At 35.3% G+C, this 11805-nt stretch overlaps 1 protein-coding gene across 1 annotated transcript in view; it reads right to left on the bottom strand.

The window, feature by feature from the left end:
• Window positions 1-274: 274 nt before the first annotated feature.
• EXOC5 (exocyst complex component 5) overlaps window positions 275-11805 on the bottom strand; it is a 67441-nt gene continuing 55910 nt past the window's right edge. Inside the window, 3 exon segments of the mRNA XM_017872213.1 lie at window positions 275-4498; window positions 5261-5476; window positions 5648-5756. Coding sequence (XP_017727702.1) covers window positions 4310-4498; window positions 5261-5476; window positions 5648-5756 — 514 coding nt within the window. The 3' untranslated portion in view covers window positions 275-4309.

Here is an 11805-nt window from a genome sequence, read left to right as displayed (position 1 = left end):
TTGAACAGTTGTTTCTTCCCTAAATTTGTAAAGAGAACTGATTGATCAGTGGTAGAAATAAAAGGTAAGAGTTATAACAGCTTTTAAAACCCTCAACATGCAATTCTGATTACATGAAAATGACTATCTACTGTTAATACACTAAATATTTTGCCTTACACTTTCACTCCAGCATTAGTCATTTAAAAACTACCAATGTATTAAATAGTTAACACAATTGGCAAGCCTATGACATTTAAAATAGTTTTGAACATAAAACACTGATTTCTTCATATCTTCCAAGGTAGAGTTGTCATTTACTTCTATGTCACAAAATATAGTACAAAATATTTGGTCTCTTTCTATTGTGAAAATTATCAAGCTGGAAAAGTATATAAAATAATACCAATAAAGATTTGTGATAGACATATTTCTATTAGGTACAAACTTAACATTAAAGTTTCATGACCACTTATAAAATTAAAAAAAATCAAATTTAGAAAGTATGACCACACATTGAACATATTAAGAAAAGCACAACAGTAAATTAGATATTGACCCTGTATGCCAGCTCTGTAATATAAATGCTACAATAAGACTCATATTGGAAGAAACGATTAAGCAAAACTAATGAACCTACCAAACTAAAGGATCTATTTAATGTTATGTAAGGAGAACAGCATATAGAATCTAAAAGTGAGTGAGAAAAGATTTAGGTTTCAATCTGAGCATTTTACTAGCTGTAGACCTTCACTGGTCTACTTACCTTTCTAGGCATTAGGTTTTTCATCTGTCAAATGGAAATAATAGTACCCAAATCCTAGGGTTGCTCTAGAATCAAATAATATATGCAAAGGACTTATTAGCACAGTGTGTGAGACTTAAATCAATACATGTAACTATAATTATCTTTATTATGCAGTAAAATTTTTTAAATTGCTAACTTTTAACTTTATGTAGAATTATTCAGTCTGACAATATGAACTGATCTTTTCTTCTAAAGTACATAATAATGTATTACAGGATAGGTCAGAGAGAAATAGTACAGAAACTGAATACAGTTAAACTAATTGAATGAAAGCACAAAATGCTTTGTATGTAAAATTCAGCAATATATGGATAATATGCAGAATATTTTTGCATTAAAAAAAGTTAATCTCCCAGATGTTAGCTTTGTTAGTCATCAATGATTTATGTACCGACTTAACTGCTGTCTCTCAAACACAGTTCAAGCATGCCTTAGCCGCTACCTTGAGAACTTGACCACTTTAAGGGGTTTTGTGGCATTTCAAAAATCAACATCTCTTTATCCAGATCCTTGTAAATATTTACCATCATAGGTAAGAAAAACGCATTTTAGGGAAGCAGTGAATTCTCCACTTGGAATCAATCTACTGATTGATAATTAAATTATTTCCCTGTGAACCAGAAGGCTAGTACTCAGAAAGCAAAATACTTAGAAGTGAAAGAGGGGGAAAAAAAAGAATGATCTACAATGTAATATAAATTAACCTAATTTAAATTAGATTTTAATTTAACTTACTTTGACAGTTCTTTTTAAAATAAGGAAGATTCTAAGGACTTGCAACTATGGCAATTCTCAAAATGGCACTAAATATTGTCTTGGAATGGTCAGGCGGTCATCTGTCTAAAGATCCATCCAGCTACTATTTAATAATTCTTCATAAGGACACTTCATCTACTCTGGTTGACTGTCATTTTCAACATCATAATTTATATAAGGTAGGCTTCCTTTATTAAACTCATATTCTGTATTTCAGATATTTTTCAATTTTAGAAAAACAATATGCAGTGTGTTAGAGCATATTTTCAACTTCATTCAATGCATTATGTAAATATTGCATATTAACTCATGTGGTATTGTGTAATACTGCAAAGATTGCATTTATGTAAATGTTGGTTAAAGTTACCAATTATACAAAGCTCCATTCTCTACCTAAAATTTTACCATGTGCAAATGAAAAACATTTTACTTAATGATCATCTCTTCTGAGCCATACACTTTGGGCAAAATTTTGTGATGGCTATAAATATGAAAACACTTAAAAAATCAGAATACAAAGAATGCATATTGCTTCACATGACACATTTTTTTTTCCCCTTAGAGAAAGACCATCTGTTTAGGATAAATTTCTAGTCTTATTTATATAGTCAGTATTTTTTGCTAAAAAAGAAAGTGAGAAGACCTATGCTGTGAAAACTTTTTTAAATCTTACATTTTAAATAAAAAAATCATTTATAAAATTCAGGATGGATGGCTCTAAAATATAAAAAGAGTGAAATAAAAAAACAACTGCAGGGAATTTGTTTATTGAGCATTAATGTTAACACTTCTAAATTAAGTATTCACTTATGAATTTTGTCACTGTCCTATCAACGGACATAATAGAAAATATTGCACAGAACTCAAGCATGAAAATAATTAACAAAATAACTAAGCAACAAGTGTATGCTTTACATTTTAAAAATTAATCCAAACAAAATAATTTGAAGCACTTCTCTGATTTGGAAGTCTTAAAATGTTATCTCATGTTTTATTTGAGATTTTTTTTGTTTTTTCTTTTTTTACAAATTGACACTGTACAAAGAGCTTAAATGGCCAGTAAAACTACTGCCTTAAAATTGTTGGCTTTAAGTAACAGAGGTAAAATTTGAATTCACATCAGAGCTTTCTAAAATGGCAATAGTACAAGCATATGACTTTCTCTAGTATCCAAAACCTGTTCTGGCTTTTCCTTGGCTAGAAAACAGGACAGCCTTCTAAAGCTGTCATATATGTCCTAAAATTCTTTGAAAAAAGTTGGTATACTTCATTCCCTTGCTTACCTTGGTAACACTGGACTAAACAGAAAATGAAGAAAATTCAGTCAATAGTAACTTAAACAGTACTAAGTTAGCTCTGGACTTAGAAGGTTTGGTAAAGTTGATGACATTCAGATTAAGGTTCTCAGAAGAAAAGCAGTTTTCCAAAAACAGGCTTAAAAGCCTGTATTAAAGAAAAAATGCCAAGAGTGAGTAATACTTAAGTTTATCTGTTCCTAGAAGACTATGAACAACATGATGGGAGCTGAAATATTACATATAATTTAGAATGCATTCTCCCAGAGCAAGTTTACAAGGTTTATAGAATAGCAATGGCCTTTCTAAATTTTCACTTGATGTTCAAAATTTTATAAGTGATTTAATACATCATCAAATTAAGTCAATTCCATTAACTATATCCAAGTAGGAATAACTTCAGAAATGCTTTGAAAAAGGACAATGACAGACCTATAGACATGAAAAGCAACCACTCTTTGCAAAGCTCATCTCCAAATCTATCAATTCTCAATTCCTCTTAAAATAAAAGACTAACCACATATTCAGCCATTCCATCTTATTCAAGTTTAGCATTACGACAGAAAATCTTAAAGGGCTGCATTGTTGCTAAACACTATCAATATTTCTTATATGCACCATTTAGACTATACCTCACTTTTTTTACTTCCCTTATAATATTAAAATAATGAATAAATATGGTCCGTTAGTTAAGGTCCTCCACCTTAAGTGAAATATAAAATAAGGTAGTTTTATCAATTTCTTACTAGAATTGGCTTAAAATCTATTTACCAAATAAGAAATAGTAAACTTTTAAGTTTTACCCAGAAAGCAGTATTCTGATCCACTCCTAATGTCTACATAAAATATTTCATCATTTTAGTTCAGTTTATGACATTTTTTGGACTAGTACTAATGTTGTCCCTCAGAAAAAAATCCAATCAACCAACTACAGAAAGTAAACTTAATTGTTAACCTTTTGAAAGAGGCAAAAAAATTATTTATGAAAACCTAAAATAACCTGATTAACAATTGATGCTGAAAAGGTCATTAAAAACTGAGGAATAATAAATGTAGTTTTCCTGTATTTTGCCTATTATTAATGGGAAACAGAATGGCAAAATTTCTAAATGGAGTATGTTAAAAGTACAAGAACCGAAAACACTGGTAACATTTCCTTTGCCTTCTGACAGCAACATTTTCTAGGATGAAAACAGTGACATGTAGTTTTAAAGAATCTGAAATGTCTACATTCAAGAATGAAATTAAAATTCAACATACGGGGAAAAAAGCAAAATATAGTTAGTGGTATCCAAACTTTAAATAAAACCTCAAAGGTAAGTATGGCTGCTGTTTTGTTCCAGTCACTGTTTCACAAAATGTTGGCTGTGTCATAATGTATCTCCTGTGCTTTCTATCAACCGAGGCCTGCTGAAGTACAAGAAATTCCTCTGTAAAGGAATTGACATTGAATTCCTTTGTAAATTCAATCTCAGCTGAAGTGTCGAGCAAGGCGGGCAGATCTATAATCAGCACGAAGTTGTACGAAGGAGTGAAGTATATTCTTGTCCAGATTAGCAAGTTGTTCTCCTGAGCAGACTTGCTTTAAATTATCTGGGGCAACTACCAGAAGATTGCAAAGAGCATGCAGAGTATCAAAAAGATGTAATACCATTGGAATCTAAATTGAGAGAAGAAAAAAAGTAACATTGAAACAAAACAGTTTCCAGTTTTACAATTAGCTTGTAACTTCTTACATACTGTCAGGTGGGACTTACTAGTGTGGGTGGAGTTCAACATATTAGAATTTTTTAAAGATCACAAAGCATTAAAACTTAAAGATTTCGTAGTTAAATAAACTTACTATAATATTTCAAAAAGATTCATATGTCAATTCTCTTCAATATAACAATCACATATACTTCAGTGGACTAAAACTAGTTATTAATATATAGTATTTTTCATAATTTAAATGTTACAGAAAAATTCAGAGGGACATAAAATGAAGACAACATTATTTTCCTAATGTGTGACATATACAGCATTAGTCATGGATGTCAATAAGTCAAAGACTGTGGAACTGAAAATACACTGTGAAGCAAAAATGTGTTTAATATTAAATATGTGGGCCAGGTGTGGTGGCTCATTCCTGTAAACCCAGCACTTTGGGAGGCTGAGGCAGCGGATCACTTGAGCCCAGGAGAGACCAGCCTGGGCAACATTGTGAAACCCTGTCTCTGGAAAACAAAATAAAATTTAAAATTTAAAATTAAAAGAAAATGACTGGAACAACACTGTTTCAGGTAGAATGTGTTAATCTATCTCATACAATATCAACAAAAGTTATAAACCTTTCACTAATTATAAGTAAATAGTGATTTTTAATGATCTGACTTATGTTCCTGGGCCTATTTGCAAGTTTGATGTTTTTGTGTATACATACCTTGAAGTCTTTGGCACACTTCCTATATTCAGCTACATCACAAATTGCCAACATGCCACCCATACAACTGTAGGAATATTGTTGAAGATGCTCATAGATAAGTCGATGAAAACGTACTCCAAGTTCCATCAAAACTGTATCCACATTCTTCCCATCCATGGAATTTTTAATCTTCTCCACTTGTTTTCTTACGTAAGCACAGACTTTTACACAGGCCTATAAAAGTTTTTCTACACTCATTATACAGAAATGTATACCAGCTTAGCTAAAGAGGAAATACATAGTTTCTCATTAATCTGTAAGTATAAAAGAAAAAATCTAGGGCACAGTAGGATACACCAATGAAAATGTTAGCAAAGTATTAACAAATTGAATCATTTTACTCACATTAGTATATTGAATCAAAACATTGTTTTCATCTTCTGGCTTAAAATCTGTTTTCTTTTGTTCTGCAGCCAAAATATGCTTCATCTGTCCAATCATACAATTTAATGTCCTAGAGAATTGAGACCACAACATTCTTTAACCCATCTAACTTATTCTATGTTTATATTTAATTATATTATTTATGCTAAATTAAATCAGTTATTTAATATCCTATCACCATAAAATTCTTTCACTATTGGTAAACTTTAGATATTAGAAAAAGTCAGCTCTAGGTCTTAATATGAAAGAGCTCTTGGTTTTATTATCTTTCTGCTCAAAACAGAGGGCAAAAATTCTTTGTGCAATACTTCAAGATTCAAAGATCTCAGAAGCCTGTCACTAATTTAATTCCTTAACAGCTAAGGATCTTCAAAGGCAAAAACCATATACAAGTTAACTATCCCTTTCTCAAAATTCTTGGGACCAGAAGTGTTTTGGATTTTGAAATTTTTCAGATTTTGGAATATTTGTATATACATAATAAGATACCTTGGGGATGGGACCCATTCTAAACACAAAACTCATCTATGTTTCATATATATCTTATACATGTAGACTGAGAGTAACTTTATAAAATATTTTAATAGTTTTATATATGAAACATTTATGTTCACTGAGCCATCAGAAAGCAAAGATGTCACTATCTCAGACACCCATGTGGGCAATCCATAGCTGTCTGGCATCACCATCATTCCTGACTCTGAATTTATATGCTACCAATAAGCAATCATTTTCTTATACTTATTCACACATAAGTACTTAACAGTAAAAAAGATGACATGCCATTCAGAGAAAAAATAAGTTTAAGGTAACCAAACAGCACAGTAACATCACCACAATACCCGTATTGCCTATTAAACAACAACAAACAAGGTAGCAGGTTTTCAGTCTCCACCTACGATGCTGTGCTTTCATGAAAAGGTACTCTATCCTACATTTTATTTTTTTAGGTGACAAGAAACATCAGAAGCAGTTGAGAAACCAGAAAGCAGGACCTCTTTGGATGAGGAGATATTCTGCTGGATGGCTTCTTAAAAGTTTCCTCTGGAGTTATCTGCCTCATTAATAATGGTTTTTGTCTAGAAGTTTCTATTTGATTTTGTAAACTGATATGACTTCTTGTTCTTTTACGAATGTACACTGCTGTACTTTTTTTTATAAGTCCATTGCACATTTTCACCATGTAATCTACAGGCATTTTTTCTGCAGTGTTAGCAACATTACTTTGTCACTATTATCACAATCACCTTGATTTAGAACCATTTTGGCTATTTCACTACCAGTCCATGAATGAGCAACTGCAGTCTCACTGATGTTAAAAATTATTTGATATTCACTTCATCCAACTTACTGACAGACTCTAAATGTATTATTTTTTGTATATGTAAGAAGTCAGACATCACTTTTTTCTCACTTGAAATATGGAAATCTTCAAAGTCACTACCTTGTTCATCCTCTTCACTGAACATAGCTGAAGGCCAGAGGTTGTGCCAGGCATGCATCACTGTCTTTAGTCACTGTGTTCCAAGCACTGGCAACAGCATATACAGCATCTTCCAAGCTCAACTCATTTTGAAAACCTTCCATACTCCTACCTCTGTTCACCGTTGCTAGCATGCTGTTCAAGAAAGTGTTCTGAGAGGCCGAAGTGGGAGGATAACTTGAGGGCGGGAGTTAGAGACAAGACTGGCCAACATGGTGAAACCCTGTCTCTACTAAAAATACAAAAATTAGCCAGGTGTGGTGGTGGGCGCCTGTAGTACCAGCTACTCAGGAGGCTGAGGCAGAAGAATTGCTTGACCCGGGAAGATGAAGTTGCAGTGACCTGAGATGGTGTCGCTGCACCACTCCAGCCTGGGCAAGACTCTGTCTCCAAAAAGAAAAAAAAAAAGACAGTGTTCTGAGACAGGGTCTCGCTCCATCACCCAGGATAAATGCAGTGTGATGATTGCTCACTGCAGCCTGGACATACCAGGCTCAAGTGATCCACCCAACTCAGCCTCCTGAGTAGTTGGAACTACAGGCACATGCCAGAACACCTGTCTAATTCTTAAATTTTTTGGGGGGTAGAGACAGGGTCTTACTACGTTGCCTTAGGCTGGTCTCAAACTCCTGGGCTCAAGTGATCCTCCTGCCTCAGCCTTCCAAAGTGTTGGAATTATAGGCTTGAGCCACCATGCCCACCCAAGAAAGTGTTTCTATATTTACTCTTCATTGATGTAAATATACCTTGGTCAGAAGACTGAATAAAGTCACATTTGGGAAAAAGTATGACACGAACAGTTGTCAAGGAATAACAAAATCTTGTAGTTGTCATCCAGCCCAGCCTTTCTGCAGTATGTACAAGCCACTAGTACAAAACGTTTGTAAAACCAATCAGAAAAGACACCCTTGGTTATCCATGCCTTTCTGTTAGCATAACAGTGGACCCAACAAGAAATTCATTCCTTGGAAACAATGAAGATGCAAGCTTTAGCCTATTACAGCAAGCTTACACTTATACATGCCTGCTGTATTAGCACACCCCAGCACAGTTACTCTGCCCTTGGCATCCTCAATTTCTGTAAAAGCCATTTTATCACCTGTATTGTCAGTGTCTTCCTGGGGCAGTAATGCCAAAAGAGTAGTGTTTCATCAACATTATAGACTTATTCTCATACCAGATTTTCATCAGCAATAACCTTGGCAAACTCATTAAGGAATTTCTCTGCTGCTTCATGATGCTTTATCACAACAAACCTTTAAAAACATAATGCCGTGTCTGTTCTTAACTTTTGGCAAACATCCTATTGAATAGCCATGATTCCCTTCAATTTTTAATTCATCGTGATAGATCTTTGTTTGTTTCATGATCACCATACCATTAAGTGGCAATGTATTCATTGCAATGCTGACAGATCCACTCTTTCAATACATAATCAAGATCTTCACTTTTAGCTTTATGTAGTGTTTTTATATTTTTCATTAACTTCCATTCATCACTTTCAGCACAGAGTTTCTCCTTCTGTTTCTTCAGGTAATATATGGTGGTCATTCCAATACCATACTCTTCTGTAATACATTTCACACTTACACCACCATCCTGTTTGTCCAACAGCTTTGATAAACGTAAGTGCTGCTAGGTATGGTGACTCACACCTGTAATCCCAGCACTTTGTGAGGCTGAAGTGGGAGGATCACTTGAGCCCAGGAGTTCAAAAACTCTATCTCTACATACAAAAAAAAAAAAAAAAAAAAAAATGGCTGGGTATGGTGGTGTGCATCTGTGATCTGAGCTACTCAAGAGGCTGAGGTGGGAGGACTGTGTGAACCCAGGAGTTCAAAGTTGCAGTGAGCTATGATTACACCGCTGCACATCAGCCTGGGTGACAGAGTAAGACCATGGTCTCTAAACAAAGTATTTTTATTTTTATTTATTTATTTATTTATTCATTTTTTGAGACGGAGTTCTGCTCTTGTTGCCCAGTCTGGAGTGCAGTGGCGTGATCTTGGCTCACTGCAAGCTCTGACTGCTGGGTTCAAGCAATTCTCCTGCCTCAGCCTCTTGAGTAGCTGGGATTACAGGTGCCTGCCACCATGCCTGACCAATTTTTGTATTTTTAGTAGAGATAGGGTTTCACCATGTTGGCCAGGCTGGTCTCGAACTCCTGACCTCAGGTGATCCACCCACCTCAGCCTCCCAAAGTGCTAGGATTACAGGAGTAAGCCACTGCATCTGGCCACAAAAAAAATTTTTTTAAAAGATAAACAGGCTGAGTGCAGTAGTTCACGCCTGTAATCCCAGCACTTTGGGAGGCTGAGGCAGGTGGGTCATTTAAGGCCAGGAGTTCGAGACCAGCCTGGCCAACATGGCAAAACCCTGTCTCCACTAAAAATACAAAAAATTAGCTGGGCACGGTGGCGTGCACTTGTAGTCCCAGCTACTCGGGAGGCTGAGGCAGGAGAATTGCTTGAACCCAGGAGTCAGGGGTTGAAGAGAGCCAAGATCACGCCACTGCACTCCAGCCTGGGCAACAGAGAGGGACTCCACCTCAAAAAACAAAAACAAACAAAAGGATAAACTTCCTCTTTTTCTTATCATTGTTAACCACAGTGGTATCTGTAGGCCTTTTTGAGATTTCACATCTTTATACCACAGAGCACAGAATAAGGAGAAAAAAAAAGCACACACACAGTGAGTAATACACACAGGTCTTGGCTGCATGTGAGGCATTGTGAGCAACCTACCACTGGCATGTCCAGCCTACACACATGCCATTTTATTATTCTTTGTAGGCATGCTTATTGTGGGGGCAGGGGATTCGGACATGCACAGAAAATATTTATCACAGCTGAAGAGGGTTGGGAGGGTCTTTTTTCCCTTGGGGGTACTCAAATAAACCATGTGCTGTGCATCTGTATTTTGACTGTGCCCTGTCATGAGATCAGGTGTAAAATTTTCCACTTGTAGGGTAATGTCAGCACTCAAAAAGTTTCAAGTTTCAAATTTTGAAGCATTTTATTTTGAATTTTTGGATTAGGGATGCTGAATGTGTACAGAATGCTTCCAGTGGAGATAGGGAACTTATGAAGAATTGACAAGGTTGGGAAAAACAGGTAGGAGCAACGCTGAGTCGCACTGTGTAAGGACAATCAGAAGGATGGATAAGAGGTACTAAAGACTCAACTGAGAAATGAAAGCATGGATTTGCAGTGGTACCAATAATGTACATGTTATGTGATATTCTCCAACAGCGAGGAGCCAACCAGTTATGGGAATAAAAGAGACTGCACCTGTCAGAGGTTAGGGTCTGTAAGACAGTTGTGTTTGAAGGAAATGTACTTTAGGGTATTTCAAGAAAGTAATTCAAAAGATGGACCAAGTGATATAAGCACAATAACTAAAGAAATAAAGCTAGGAAAAGGATAATAGATTGGCATAAGATGAAAAGATTAAGAGACAGAGGTCCTGCTGAAGTCAGAAAAATCCCAGGACCAGATGGTCTTACTAGTGAATTCTACCCAACATTAAACGAAGAATTGGCTGGGCGTGGTGGCTCACACCTGTAAGCCCAGCACTTTGGGAGGCTGAGGCGGGTGGACTGCCTGAGGTCAGGAGTTCACGACCAGTCTGGCCAACACGGTAAAACTCCGTCTCTATTAAAAATAGAAAAAATTAGCTGGGTATGGTGGTGTGTGCCTGTAATTCCAGCGTTCAGGAGGGTGAGGCAAGGGGAATTGCTTGAACCAGGGAGGTGGAGGTTGCAGTGAGCCAAGATTGTGCCACTGGTCTCCAGCCTGGAAAGACGGAGACATCATCTCCAAAAAAAGAAGAAGAAGAAGAATTACCACCAATCGTTCTCAAACTTTTTCAAACAATGGAAGAACTTGTAACACTTTCAAACTCATTTTACAAAGACAGCATTACAGTGATACCAAAGCCAGAGAAGGACAATACAGGTAAGAAAATTACGGGCCAATAACCCTGATGAATACAGATGTTAAAAAAAAAAAAAAAAAAAAAACTAGCAAACTAATTCAATAGCATACTAAAAAGATCATACCCCATAATCAAACAGAATTTATCCCTGAGATTCAAGGATAGTTTAACATATACAGATCTATAAATGTGACAGACCACATTAACAGAATGAAGGATAAAAATCATATGATTGATAATGTGAAAAAAAAACACTTCTGGTAAAATTCAACACTCTTTCATGACAAAGACTTGCAAACAAATTAGGTATAGAAGGAATATACCTAAAGATAATAAAGATCATATATGACAAGCCCACAACTAATATCAAACTCCATAGTGAAAAGCTCAAAGCTTTTCCTCTAACTAACATCAGGAACAAGAAGGATGTCCACTCTCACCACTTCTTTTCAGCACAGTAGTGGATATCCTAGCCAGAGCACTTAGGCAAGAAAAAGAAATAAAAGACATCTAAATTGGAAAGAAAGAAGTAAAACTGTCTCTTTGCAGATGATATGATCTTAGAGAAAACTCTAAATTTTAGACTCCATCAAAAAATAGAATAAAAGAATTCAGTAAAGTTGCAAGATAAATCATCACACAAAATCAGTTGTTTTAAACATTATCAGCAAACTATCCAAAAAAAAAAAGAAAAAAAAAA

This window comes from Rhinopithecus bieti, unplaced genomic scaffold, assembly GCF_001698545.2.
Source record: "Rhinopithecus bieti isolate Rb0 unplaced genomic scaffold, ASM169854v2 scaffold_6717, whole genome shotgun sequence".
NCBI lineage: Eukaryota > Metazoa > Chordata > Mammalia > Primates > Cercopithecidae > Rhinopithecus > Rhinopithecus bieti.
Note: the sequence above shows the minus strand (reverse complement) of the source record. Positions and strands in the feature narration are given on the sequence as shown.